This window comes from Zootoca vivipara, chromosome 1 (genome assembly GCF_965207765.1).
Source record: "Zootoca vivipara chromosome 1, rZooViv2.hap1.1, whole genome shotgun sequence".
NCBI lineage: Eukaryota > Metazoa > Chordata > Lepidosauria > Squamata > Lacertidae > Zootoca > Zootoca vivipara.
In genome coordinates this window covers 52,928,648-52,943,599 of record NC_142582.1, presented here as the reverse complement: position 1 = coordinate 52,943,599, position 14,952 = coordinate 52,928,648, and the positions used below count along the sequence as shown (strand labels likewise).

Genomic DNA, 14,952 nt, shown 5'->3' with positions numbered 1-14,952 from the left:
GGGGACCCCTGACCATTAGGTCCAGTCATGACCGACTCTGACGTTGCGGCGCTCATCTTGCGTTATTGGCCGAGGGAGCCGGCGTACAGCTTCCAGTCATGTGGCCACCATGACTAAGCCACTTCTGGCGAACCACAGCTGCGCACAGAAGCGCCGTTTACCTTCCCGCCAGAACGGTACCTATTTATCTACTTGCATTTTTATGTGCTTTCGAACTGCTAGGTTGACAGGAGCTGGGACCAAGCAACGGGAGCTCACCCCGTCGCGAGGATTTGAACCGCCGACCTTCTGATTGGCAAGCCCTAGGCTCTGTGGTTTAACCCACAGCACCACCTGCGTCCATTGTGGAGGAGTATATTCGCTAACAATATTAACTATTTGTACAGTAAGCTTTATATAAATATTGACTGCTGCATGATTGCAGTTATGTATCTGGCATCTGGATGAAGTTTGACTGAAACCCAGAAAGCAAAAGGGAAAGGGAAGGAAGGATTACAGTGGGTCAGAAGCTGGGCTCCTTTCCAGAAACATTGCCTGGGCTTCTTTCCAATATGCCATCTGGTCTGATTAAACATCCCAAAACTTCTATCCAGTGGAGCCTACAAGACTCAAGGAACATCCTCTTTGAGTAAGGGAATAGAATACGCTTTAGGATGTGTTAATTTGTTGTCCAGTTTTATAGCATAAATTCCATTAAGTACATTTGTCATTGAAAAGCAGTATATACTGGTTTTAAATAAATGGAAATAAATAACTAGATGTTCACAGTCCTTCACATGCATTCTCTCTGGTATCGTGGAACAATCGTGTAAAGTAATGTGGTGTTGTCCTCCTAACATTGTATAAAATCATGCAGGGTAATTTCATCAGGCCATGAATAGAGGATAGAAACCTCAATTACTTTTAGCCAGGATAGCTAAATCAATCCTCTTTGTTCAGAAACAGTATACATCAAGGACATGAAACAGGAAGATGGGCAACACTATCATTCCCTGTAAACAGAAGCAGCTGGCTGGCTCATGTGGGAGGGCATCTCCTAGAGGCTGAGCCCCCCCCCAATATTTTCAGGGAGGGGGCCAGATCCCCAATGTTCAAAGCGGGTGCTAAGTGCAGAGTCAAGTGGGACATGATATCAGTGGTTGGCACCTTTTCCTTCTACTGCTTGGAGGAGAAGGAGCAGGGAAGCAGCTCCCTGGCAGTTGTGGCAAGGGGAGGAGGAATCACTGGCCATTGAACATGTGCTGTTGCCATTTTCAGCTTCGCCTCCTGATTCCTCCCAATGACCTGATGTTATGTCCACATTCTCCCTTGGAAGTTGGCACTTCTAAGCCGGAGACAGAATGCTGGGGTGAATGTGTCTTCATCTAATTCTACCCAAACGTATGCATGGCAGTACATAAACAATTCATGAAAATATGATCAAGAGTATGATAGAAAAGCTGTGGATTGCATCCAGTGTATGTTCTACTTGGAGTAAACCCATGGATATCAATGGACATTAAGAATATAGGCCTGTTTATTTCAGTGGGTCTACTCTTGGTATATGTTGGATGGATACAACCCCATATTACCAATGCTTGAAAGTTTTCATCTCCTTACAGAGTCCTTATTAGCCCTTAAGGAGTTTGTTTACAATAAGAGGGGGAAACAGTTGTTGGCATGTTGTTCGCATGGCACCAGTGCATTTAACTAAGCCCAGGATTGATTATTAAATTGGGAGTCGAAAACATTGCTAATACCAGAAATCATGTTTTTTTTCTACGACACAATAAACCCTATGTAGTTATCTGTTGTAGTTATCCCTGTGATGGAGTTCTGTTTACACAATTTTAGTAATGCTACTGAAAAAAGACAAATAGATTTTACTTTTTACTGGCAGCAACACCCTTTAAAAATTGCCAGCTACTATGTATATTTAAATGGTACCTTGGACTCAAGTTTTGATAAACTAGACAACATTTTAGTTGGTTTTAATTTGCACCAAATTGCTCACTGAACGTCACACAAACACTCTGTGGGTGAACTGTCTTGTTTTCTTATTCAGTTACAAGTGAAAGGAAATCATTTGGAAAACTGTAGAATTAGTCTCATTTTAATAACTGAGCTCACAAAAAGAAAATCAGTGGTAACACAGGATCTCAGTTTAAGGTGGAATTCAGCTCCTTGTTCATGAGTTTTTTGAAAGCTTTTGTAATGCTTTTGTTCCTCAAGGTTGCAGATCAGAGGACTGAGCATGAAGAGCACTACAGTGTAGAACACAGACACCCATTTGTCTTGGTCAAAGACATAGACAGAAGAAGGCTTCATGTCAGGGGCTGTGCTGAGGAGGGCTGCAAAGATTAGCAATGGTGGGAGCCTCCCCCTGCTCCTGATCAGGATCCTGAATCTTCCCAGGAGCAGTGGGACAGTATAGATTTGGATCAGTAGTTCACAGAGGGACATAATTCAGAAGACAAGACTTGGGAGGAACTGGGGGGGGGTGAACAGCTAGGAGAAGAAGAACAGGGAGGGAGAGAGAGTTAACAGACTCTGGTTTGCTGGAAAGTGTCCAGGTGTCAAGGAGATTAGATAAGGTAGCTGCACAGAAGGCACGGTGGTTGCGAGATCATGTTGCAAGCAGTAGGGGGGAAGTGGGTAGAAACCTTAATTGGGAGCACCTTTACTCTGAGATGGACACATTGTTCTTGAGCTGGGTTCCTTAAAATCTCTTTGAATGATAAGAGACTATTTTTGCTTTGTTCGGCTTATCCACAGCAAAAAGGAGGGAGGAAGCCGCTCTCCCGAAGCCTGACACTCCATGGGTTCACTCTAAGGACAGATAAGATGTAAGAGACAAGAATGATGCAGAGGGCAGCAAAGAACTGGGCTGTGTCCCAAGGGAAGGAGATGGTCCTGTTCTCAGATAATAAGACAGATAGCATTCTGGGAGTAACAGTAGATGAGTAACAGGTGTCGCAGAAGGACAGGTGCCATGGGAAGAAGCACCACTCATTCAGAAACTCCATGGTATCTACAGCATGTATGGAGGTACTCAGGCACCTCAGTTGAGTGCCTTGCTCCATTTTGACAGGGCTGATATATTTTACCAGGTGCAAGACCTTGAGAGGAGGGACCATATGTCAAGGACAGGAGCTGGGACTGAGCAATGGGAGCTCACCCCGTCGTGGGGATTGGAACCGCCGACCTTCTGATCAGCAAGCCCTAGGCTCTGTGGTTTAACCCACAGCGCCACCCACTAATTAGCCCTTAATGGGGTTGTTTACAAGAACAGGAAACAGTTGTTGTTGGCATCTAGGTCTCATGGCACCATTGTATATAACTAGACCCAATGCAAATCATTACACTGGAAGTCAACTATCTTAGACCATTTCTTATTGGATGATGTTAAGCTTCATGGACTATGTCATGCTGTACATTCCGCACTTTTTCTGTCAATACAGCAACTTCAGGTCTTCCACTTTGTCTGTAGCAATTCAAGCTAAGAGTATGCTTCCTTTGCAAACAGTGTAAGATACATTTTATAGGTTTTTGGAGGAATACAGAGTCCACTCTTGAACCTAAGAAGGAGAAGTTGCACCAGTAGAAACTTCCACTGGCAAAAGAAAATAATGATATCTCAGGTAATTTCCTGATGGCGGGGTAGAAGCTGCTAGAGCAACCTTTTGTTCAGAAGCAGGCTGACCAGTAATCAGCCAAGTTGGCTCCATGTGGGTTAGGGAGTGGTTGTGGCTGAGTCCCACTTTGCCCTTCCTAAAGTTACATGCTTTTATGTTGTGTAAGGCTATTTATTGCAACATCATATCAAGAAATGTAGTGACTGTTTTATTTCTGAAGCTGGAGAGATGGAAATTCTACACAACCCACCTACCTGAAGTTATCTTCTCCACCAATGACCATCCTTAAATGACAATACTGCCGTCTTCTAGGGATTAAAATCTCTCTCTTTTTTTTAAAAAAACCCATATAACTGTGAAGATTTCTTACCTCATTTCAGATAGAAAACTACTAAGCAGTTTTCCTATTTTGTTTCTCTTTGATTCCATCACGGGGGGAAAGATGGCTGACAGGAACAGCAGTAGAGTGAAGGTGTTTGTGCTGATGGGATTCAGTGATCGTCCAGAGATGGCTGCCATTTTGTTTGCATTGTTTCTAGTCAATTATCTCATCACAATTGTGGGGAATCTTGGGATTCTTATGTTAATCAGGGTTGATGCTCGACTTCACACTCCCATGTATTTCTTCCTTAGCAATTTGTCCTTCTTAGACATTTGCTATTCAACCACCATCAGTCCCAGGCTGCTGACAGACCTTTTAATGGAAAAGAAAGTGATTACTTTCAATGAGTGTCTAGTTCAATTCTATTTCTATATAACTTTTGCCACCACTGAGTGCTACCTCCTGGCTGCTATGGCATACGATCGGTACATGGCCATCTGCAGTCCACTCACCTACACAATCACCATGTCTCACAAAGCTTGCGTTTCTCTGGTGGCTGGTTCATACATTGCTGGATCAGTCAATTCTATGATACACACAGGATGTTTGACTCGTTTATCCTTTTGTGGTCCTAATGTCATTGATCATTTTTTGTGTGAAGGTCCTCCACTCTTTCAACTTTCATGTTCTGATACTAGCATCAATTTGTATGTGATGTTTGCTTTTGCTGGCTTTAACCTGGTAAGCACCCATTTGACAGTCCTTATCTCTTACACTTATATCTTTGTCACTATTTTGAGAATTCGCTCAGCTGAGGGCAGGCACAAAGCCTTCTCCACCTGCTCCTCTCACCTGCTGGCTGTCATAATCCTTTATGGAAGCTTGATCTTTATCTACCTCCAACCTAATACATCAACAAATGGAGGCAAAGTGACCTCTTTGTTGTACGCAGTGGTAATACCCATGCTAAACCCTCTCATCTACAGCTTGAGGAACAAGGATGTCAAGAGTGCTTTGACACGGGTGCTGGAGAAGCATATTGCCTAACAATGTTACAGTTTAGCGCTGATATGGAAGAATGCTCTGTGAAGACTGCTGGAGGATAGCAGCTGTTTATTTGGGAGTTGGCTGGCGTTTGACTGGAATGTTAAAAAAGAATAAGTAATTTTGTGGCAGAAACTGGGCCATGTGGACATATTTCAAGGACTACTTTCCAATAGGATTTCTCCAATAGCTGCCTCTCTTAGAGAACTAAAAGAAGTTGATAGCAACTTCCCAGTGAAGCCTTGAAGACTCATTGAATATCCTTTTGAACTAAGGGAGCAGAAGATAGAAGTGAAATATACTTTAGGGTGTTTCAAGTTGTTGCTCAGCTTTACTGTATGTACTACTTTGAGTCCATTTGTTGCTGAAATGCTACGTATATAGATACATATTCTGATCAAATAAAAGCAAATAACTAAATGTTTGAAGCACTTTACGTACATTCTCTCTGACATCCTACCAAACCCCTGTAAAGTATGCTCATATTATAGTCCTTACTTTGGACAAATTTCGTGGAGAATTATTTTATTAGGCGTATTTATGTTGGATAGATACCTCAATGGCTTCTAGTCAGAATTGCTAACGGAAACCTGTTTGGAGAAAAGAAGCATATTTCTGGGACAAACAAGAGGAAGATGGTCAGCAGCAAAATTCCCTGCATGCAGAAGCTTCTGACTGGCTCATGTTGGTGACAAGATGGTGAGCTAGATGAGCCTTCAACTGAAATTTCAACAAGGCACTTTAAATAGTTGTACTGAGGCTGACTGAGCATGGATTGATGAAGGCCACACAGTCTGAACCAGGTTATAATAGCTAATGCTATTAGTATTACATCAGCCCATACTGCTGAAAGTATTGTAATGATGTGATTACAGAGTCAGGGTGTTCTAGTGGACCGCGATGTATAAAAGACATGGGATTCCACGGGGAAGGGTTGCAAAAGCAGCAGTTGCTCTTCCCCTGGATGAGCATTAGTCTGCAATGTCCCAGTTTCTAGTGTGTGCAAAGTCCCAGACTACTCTCATTTCTTTTGTCTTGCTGCCACCTTTCAGTGTTTTTAGCCAAGGAATGAGGTTATAGCATTGCTTCACCTTTTAAACACCCATTGTCTAGACTCTAGAGAAGGTACTTCTTGTTTTGTCTTTATTAAGCCTTTTCTTCTGGTCTTCTTTGTTGGAGAAGTAGTTGATACTCCATAGGGGGGGGGAAACCTGTGTTTTTAAAAGAATTTTATTGTAGCTGGGATTGGAGGTGGTATACTGTGTGCCACCTCAAGAATAACAGGTAGCTACAATGACTGGAGTTCATGAGCTTTCTCATTTAGGTCTTCTTTCATACATTAAAAAGGTGATTCCTGCCCTACTGGGTTTGTAAACATAAAAAATGCACTCTCCCAATCCCAATAAGATAAAGTCCATCATTATACCCATTGTTGTTAAAACCATTTTGCTGGGGGAAGGGAAAGTTAGAGTTGTGCAGCTTTTGCCAATCTGTTGACTGCCATATACTTGTGTTTACTTCCAGTTGGGCTGCCCAGGGTGCAGAGCAGAAGTCAGTGGCAGCCAAGTTGGTGCCTCATACCTGTGAAACTGTAAAAGCTGCAGTAAAGTTTTGGAGGAGGCTGCAGAATCTCTTGGGTTACTTAGTATAATATTTTGGTTTTTTGAGAGCAGAGTCCTAACAACACTGGCAATGTACCATGCAGATTGCTTTCTAGTGGTGATTTCCATTAAAAAGATCTGATAACATCATCATGCTTCTTCTTAATGTTGTTGTTGTTGTTGTTGTTGTTGTTGTTGTTGTTGTTGTTGTACCTGAAGAAGCATCTCCACCCCCATCATTCAGCCCAGACAATGAGATCTAGCACTGAGTGCCTTCTGGTGGTTCCCACACTGTGAGAAGTGAAGCTACAGGGAACCAGGCAAAGGACCTTCTTGGCAGTGGTGCTCACTCTGTGGAATGCCCTTCCACCAGATATTAAGGAGATGAGTAATTATATAACATTTAGGAAACATCTTAAGGCAGCTCTGTATAGGGAAGATTTTTAAGATTTAATATGTTTTTATATATATTAGAAGCTGCCCAGAGTAGCTGGCGCAACCCAGACAGATGGGCGGGGTACAAATAATAAATTATTAATTGTTGTTGTTGTTATATTTATAATCCACCCTTCGACCCAAAGGTATCCAGGCATCACACGAACAATTCATTAAACTACAACACAACAATAAAAACCCTGGAGCACCAATCCTACTCAGAATATCAATGCATATGACTAACATAGCTGATAAATTTCAGTGGCTCTGCTCTGTATATACGTTGGAGAAAACCCGATAATGGCAAATAGTGTTATAAAACAGCAAACCAGCTGTTTTCATGATGACACATTTTTCATAAGTTGGTGGAATCTTATTTAAAAAATTGTCACATGAAAGCAGTGACTTTGGCTGCACGTATCTCAGGCGTATATACATGCATGTAACAAGCACCACACATTCAGAAGCCTACAAACTCCAGGATGTTCATTGTGTGTATGGAGTTACACAATTGCCTGAGTTGAGGGCCTTGCTCCATTTTGAAAAGTCTGCTATTTTTACTGGAACAGTGGCTTGATAGCTTTCCTCTTCTTACAGAGTGCTAATTAACCCATAAGGAGTTGGTATACCTGGGTGGTGGTGTGGATATTGTTGGCATGTTGGTCTCATGGCACCACTGCATTTAACTTTGATGCAAGGCAGATTATTAATCTGGAAGTCAACAACCTTAGAGCAGTAAACAAGGGACCATTAACTATTTGATGCTGTAGATCAGGGGTTGTCAACCTGGTCCCTACCGCCCACTAGTGGGCGTTTCAGAATTCGAGGTGGGCGGTAGGGGGTTCTACGGCACTAGCTGAATCCTCCTTCAATCGAGCACTGGGGGGTGGTAAGGAAATTCTACCATCAAGAAAGATGCATTAGTGGGCGGTAGGTATAAAAAGGTTGACTACCCCTACTGTAGAGCTTTATGGTCTATGTTATGTTGCACATGCTGAACTTCTTCAATCAATGCAGCAACTGCAGGTCTTTCACTATATCTGTAGCAATTTTAGTTAAGAGTATGTTTGCCTATCAAACAGTGTAAGATGCATCTTAGAGGACCTTGGAGGAATACAGATTCCACTCTTGGGTCTAAGAAAGAGCAAATGATCCAGTAGATGCTTTGCACTGGAGTACACAAGGAAAGGAAAGAATGATATCCCAGGTAACTTCCTGATGGTAGGATAGAAGCTGCTAGACCAGCCCAATGCTCAGAACCATGCTGACAAGGATAGGTTACAGGTGGGTAAAGGTGAGGTTGTGGCTGATAAGAATTTCCAAGCCTCCAGACTCCTTCTGATGGCTTATAAGCACTAGAGAAAGTACTGGAAAAAGAGAGGGTCAAAGAAGGCACACACCCCTTATTGAGGGAGATGAAAGGAGCTGGTGGGCAGAGCCTGTCTGGTCTGATAGGAGGACAGAGAAGAGAGTGCAGCCTGAATGAGGCAAGTTACCCAAAGATCTGAGGAGTCTTAGAGCCCAAGATTGCGAAGTTCATCAAAAGGCTATTGACTGCTTTAAATATGGCCTGATTCAGGAATTTCAACCTGGAGATTACTGTTCTAAAGGTCAAAGCATCCGAGATAGGCTCATATCTACAGTGGGTTAAAAAGAAGTTCTAATTGAATCCCTTCTCTTGAAAAAAATGAAACTGCACATTTAACTTACGATTGCTGTTAGCAAATAACAGACCCTCCAAGTGTCCCTATTTTCCAGGGACGTCCCTGACTTAGAGAAGTCATCCCAGTTTCTGGTTTGATCCCAGAATTTCAAAAAGTCTTTTGGGTTTTTGCCAAAGTTGTTTAGCTTTTTCAGTTTTGCCTAAAGCTGTTTAGCATTTTTGGTGAAATCACCAAAAAAATGACACTGCCAATATGGATTTGCCATGTGTCTGGATTTTCCCATACATTTTTGACGATTTACAGCCGGACACGGCTTACAACTACAGTATTCTGTATCTGGGACGTTCCGGACATATGGCCACCCTACTATACCACCCTCTCTTTATGCTGTGTAAAGCTATGTATACTGCCTTATTTCAAGGTAATAGAGTGCCACTGCTTTAAATTCTGAAGGAGGAGGTCTAGAAACACCATCCTCAGATGATAAAAGTCTTCTCCGCCAATGGTGATCCTTTAAATTTTACATTCCAGCCATAATTCAGGGGTTAAAACCTCAATTTCTTTATTTTAAAAAGCACATATAGTGGTGAAGATTGATTACCTCATTTCTGATAGTGAATAATTTTCCAAATCTTCCCACTCCTCACCCAGCACCATTTTGTTTCTCTTTGATTCCATCAGGGGGGAAAATGCCTGACAGGAACAGCAGTACAGTGAAGGAGTTTGTGTTCACAGGATTCACTGACAGTCCAGAGTTGGCTGCCATCTTGTTTGCATTGTTTCTAGTCAATTATCTCATCACAATTGTGGGAAATCTTGGGATGCTTCTGTTAATCAGGTCTGATGCTCGATTTCACACCCCCATGTATTTCTTCCTTAGTAATTTGTCCTTCTTAGACATTTGCTATTCAACCACCATCAGTCCCAGGCTGCTGACAGACCTTTTAATGGAAAAGAAAGTGATTCCTTTCAATGAGTGTATAGTTCAATTCTATTTTTATGTAACTTTTGCCACCACTGAGTGTTACCTCCTGGCTGCTATGGCATATGATCGGTACATGGCCATCTGCAACCCACTCACCTACACAATCACCATGTCTCAGAAAGTTTGTGCTCTTCTGGTGGCTGGTTCATACATTGCGGGATCTGTCAATGCTGTGATACACACAGGTTGCATGACTCGTTTATCCTTTTGTGGTCCTAATGTCATTGATCATTTTTACTGTGAAGGTCCCCCACTCTTTCAGCTTTCCTGTTCTGATACCAGCCTCAATGTCTTTGTCATGTTTTCGTTTGCTAGCTTTAACCTGATAAGCACCCATTTGACAGTCCTTATCTCTTACTCTTACATTGTTGCCACTATTTTGAGAATCCGCTCAGCTGAGGGCAGGCATAAAGCCTTCTCCACCTGCTCTTCCCACCTGATGGCTGTCATCATCCTTTATGGAAGCTTTATCTTTATGTATCTCCAACCTAATACGTCAAGAAATTGAGGCAAAGTGGCCTCTTTGTTGTATGCGGTGGTCATACCCATGCTAAACCCCCTCATCTACAGCTTGAGGAATAAGGAAGTGAAGAGTGCTTTGAGACGTGTTATGGAGAAGTATGTTGCCTGACAATGTTAAAGCTTATAATTGATATAGGACTTTCAGTTGGTTGCAGCTGTGTCTCTAACATTTGACTGATGTTTAACTGGAAGATTAAAAAAGTAAGAGAGAGGGAGAAAGAAAGAAAGAAAGAAAATAAGAAAATATTGCAATGGATAAGAAGCTGGACTATGTGGAAATATATCTCTTCTCTCTTGTATGTTATCTTCAATAGACACTTCCTCTGAAAGAGCCAAGAGCAATTGATAACATCTTCCCAGTGAAGTCTACAAGTCTCAAGAAATATCCTCTTTGAGGAAGAGAACAAAAGATGTATGAACTCCTTGATTATACACTTGCTGAAAAGCAGCATATACATATCCTCCTTAAATAAAAACCAATAATTGAATGCTTAAAGTGCCTCACATATACATTCTCTCTTTCACCCTACAGCCACCCTGTAAGGTAACTAGTATTATATTCCTAACATTGGAGAAATACATGAAGAAAGATATTACTGGGCAAATTGATGTAGGATAGATTCATCCAGGATAGCTATATGAAACCTGTTTGATTAGATGCAATATATATCTGGGACAAACAACAGGAAAATGACCAGTGGTATCTGTTCTTACATGCATAAGCTTCTGGATGGCTCGTGTTGGAGACAAGGTGTGTCTTCATCAGATTCAGCAAGGCACTTAATTAATGTAATAGATAGTAGTCCTGAGACTGAGTGAGCATGGGTTTACCAAGGTGACCCACTATGACTGACCTGAGGACTTAACCTGTTCATAATAACGAATGCTTTTAGTATTATATCAGTCAACACTGTTGGGAATATTGTGATGATGTGAGTACAGAGTCAGGGTGCTCTAGTGAACTGCATTGTATAAAAGACATGAGATTCCAGGGGGAAGGAATTTATTTATTATTTATTTACTTATTTCATATAATTAATATGTTATTTGATTGTACAGAAACTTCAATATGGTTTCCAGAAATGATAAAACAATAACATTATCACTAAAAGGTTTTGCAACTGTAATTTAAAATATGCAGAATGTTAAAACAGCAGTAAAATAGGCTAAAACAATTAAAACTCCTACAGAATTTCTAAACATCTGGGTAGGTTTATCTGAATAAGAATGCCTTTAGCAGGTACAGCAAGGAATACAGTGAAGGCACCTGTCTGATATAAAAAACCAAGTGGCAGTGCTGGCACACCAAATGATGTGTTCTTACAGATGTGGTGCAGGTATTTTGTTGACTTGTAAATGTGCCAATTCTGTCGATTGTGTACACTCATGGGGTAAGGTGATATAATAGGTAAACTGGTTGTTAAGGGCTTTAAATACTAACAGTCACACCTTGAACCTGGCTCTGTCACAGATTGGCAACAAGTGCAGACCTCTGAACGCAGGTGTTATATGCTTGAGGAAGGACTTCTAGCAAGAGGTGGGTTACACCTCACACAGTGGTTGACAACAATATGTTTGCTAAGAGTCTCATGAACCTGATCAGGAATGCTTTAAACTTAATCCTAAGGGGAAGAAGGACAGTATTACAGGTGAAACACCTGGTACTGGTGATAATAGCTTCATTGCTGCACAGAAAACTGAAGTGGTGCTACAGAAACTTGGTAAAGGGCAAGCAACTACAAGAAGGAAGCAGCTGGAGGAAATGACTCATGGTTTCTGTTGTCTCCATGCTATTGCACAGAGTATGGGAAACAAGCAAGTTGAATTTGAACCTAATGGCTATTACTGAAGCTTATGGGGTGGGACTCATTACAGGAATGTAGAAATTGAGGGGTATAACCTGTTCAAAAGGAATTGCCCAAACATTTGTAAAACCAAAAATATGAGGCAAAATGTTCAGGCTCTATTCTCATTTGCTTTTTAAAAAGAAGGTAGCCTTTCCCCACCTTTCAGTGTTCTTAGCCAATGGATAAAATTATAGCATTGATTGACCTTTAAAACAACCATGTTGTTGTTGTTGTTGTTGTTGTTGTTGTTGTTGTTGTTGTTGTTGTTGTTAGCATCTGTACCCTACTCTGCAGCCAAAATGGTTAACAAAGTGGCTTACATACATCATTTAAACAAGACAGTTCCTGCCTACAAGTGAGTTCTGCTTCTTGTTATGTAAGCCAGGGGGTGCTGTATGATTGTAATACTTTTTGGACCCTTGAGTTCCTGCAGTTTCCATTGTGCAGTACTCCAAGGTGAGTTTCTTCTTTTAGTCTTGCCTTATAGTAATAAAGGACATTTGTTCTTTGAGAGGCCTGCTTCCTTCTGATATGCTTTCCTGATACCTGATACTTCCCATCTCTCCCAATGAGGTGGTCTGATGGAACACCTGCTTTCAGGTAACTCCTCACACTTGTGAAATTGCAAAAGCCACAATAATGCATTGGAGAAGATCCATTAGTGATGAGAAATAGCTCAGGTATTGTGCATAGTTCCTTTCTCCTGTAAATGACTAGAAAAACTAGAGTAAGTTGTGAAAAAAAGCAAAAATGAAACCTTAAACACCATGTATGTTCTAACTTAATTCACACAGGCTACAGAATCCTGGCTCTCTTGGTGTGGAATCTGGATTACTTTGTGAAAGTTCCTCAGCATTCCAATGCAAATTTCTCCCAATAAACTTATTCTTGCACACAATTTTGCCTGATATAAAGCATGCTTTTTATTTTCGCTGATTTATGCATTCATATGCACATTTCACTCTAGTTTGTGAATATTACTTGACTGGGGATGTGTATTGCAAAATTCAGAGAAGTCTGAATTTTGACTGATGGAGTTGTTTTGGTTCACATTGCTTCAGAAAGTGGAAACCAGGTAAGTTCACCTTTAAATGTGCACTGAATCACATCTCTCCCTCATCATTAGGCTGTGGGAGGTAAGAGTGCATTGAGTGGTAAGCTGCTACTGCATAGTTCCACTAGGCTTGCCTGTGTTTACTTCTGGTTGGTCTGCCCAGAATGCAGAAGTCAGTGGCAGCCTAGCTGATGCCTCGTACTTGTGAAATTGCAAAAGCTACAGGAAAGCTTTGGAGGAGGCCACAGAATCCCGGTTCCTTTGGGTTACTTAGTATAGTATTTTGGATTTTTGAGAGTAGAGTCTGAACAACACTGACAATGTACTAGGCAGATTGCATTCTAGTGGTGATTTCCATGAAAAATATCTGATAACATCAAGCTGCTTCTTCTATTTATAACCAACCCGTCAACCCAAAGATACCCAGGACAGTAAACAAACAATTCATAAGACTACAACACAACAATATGACATAAAAACCATGGAGCATTAGTCCTACTCAGAATCTAAATGAATATGACTAACATAGCTGATAAATTTCAGTGGGTCTACTCTCGGTATATGCTAGTTGGATACAACACGATAATGAGAATTAGTGTTATAAAATAGCAAACCAGCTGTTTTCATGATGACACATTGTGTGGCGATACCCCGATCCCTCCCAGAATAAAGAAAGTCACAGGACACATTGCATAAGGTTAATGGGCATAAAAGGCCACAACTTTATTGATTACGGATGTAGAGAGGTATTGGCTTAGGCATTGGATCTAACCATCTATATCCGACTCCAGCCTGCTCTGCTGGCAGTCTGTGAAGGGTTAACCACCGTTGGGTGAGCCCTGCGATGCAGATCAACTAGGAACTCACCCTGGGACCCCGCTAGGGGGCGTGCCTTAGGCCCTCACCTACTATGGCTTCGGACATGGCCACGCCCCCGGACTCCTTAAGGGAGTACCCTTCAGCATTTTGGGGGAGATGATGGCAGCAACCTCCCCCCCACCTGTACCCTTTCAGAGATAATCCAATGCCTACCGCCAATCAAGCCTGAAGGGCTCGCCGCCAATACCCTCACAACCGTAACCAATACCTAATAGCATCGAGAATGTCAGCAAGCCAAACATCATTTCCCTCATTAGGGAGATGTATGGCATCATCACGGTATAGGGACGCCTCGCTGAACCTTTTTGGCTAGGTGTGAAATGGACACCTTTCTGGCCATTGCCAGATCCCAAAAACTCCCTTGATTTATTAATAGCAGCAGGGGAGAGGCAGTTGCAGCAAATGCGACTTCCAGCAGCGAGGACCAAAGGGACTTTTTAAAAAAGAAGATGGTGGGATCCTCCTGTTATGTATGCTAGGAGGTGCTGTATTTGAATGTAATGCTTTCTGGACCCTTGAGCTCCTGTGCTTTTCATGGTGCAGTACTCCAAGGGGATTTTCTTCTTTTAGTCTTGTCTTGTAGAAATAAAGGGACACTTCTTTCTGATATCTTTCTGATATCCCAACACAACACTTCCCAATCTCTCCCATTGAGTTGGTCTGATGGAATGCCTGCTTTCCATGGAATGACTGCTTTGAAGAGTCCACAAGAAGTTTCAGTCAATCTCATTCAGCACAAATGATTTTGAAATTGCAAATGACATTGCTCAATGAATGACAGACAATAACTCTGTGGTGGAACTCCTTCGTTTTCTGATTCTCTAGCAAGTAGAAAAATGAGGATCAACTATAAGGGAAACGAAAGAGTTCTGAAACCTACAAGTCAAGTTCCTATAGAACCAGTTCACTCACTCACACACACACACACACACACACACACACACACACACACACACACACAACCATTCAGTAATAATATTGCATT

The 14,952-nt window shown here is 41.7% G+C and overlaps 1 protein-coding gene and 1 pseudogene across 1 annotated transcript; both read left to right on the top strand.

The window, feature by feature from the left end:
- Positions 1–4,056: 4,056 nt before the first annotated feature.
- Positions 4,057–4,983, top strand: LOC118089964 (olfactory receptor 5AP2-like). The gene has a single exon (XM_060277493.2). The coding sequence runs from the start codon at positions 4,057–4,059 to the stop codon at positions 4,981–4,983; it is 927 nt and encodes a 308-aa protein (XP_060133476.2).
- Positions 4,984–9,369: 4,386 nt separating this feature from the next.
- LOC118089979 (olfactory receptor 5AP2-like) lies at positions 9,370–10,296 on the top strand (annotated as a pseudogene).
- Positions 10,297–14,952: the final 4,656 nt, after the last annotated feature.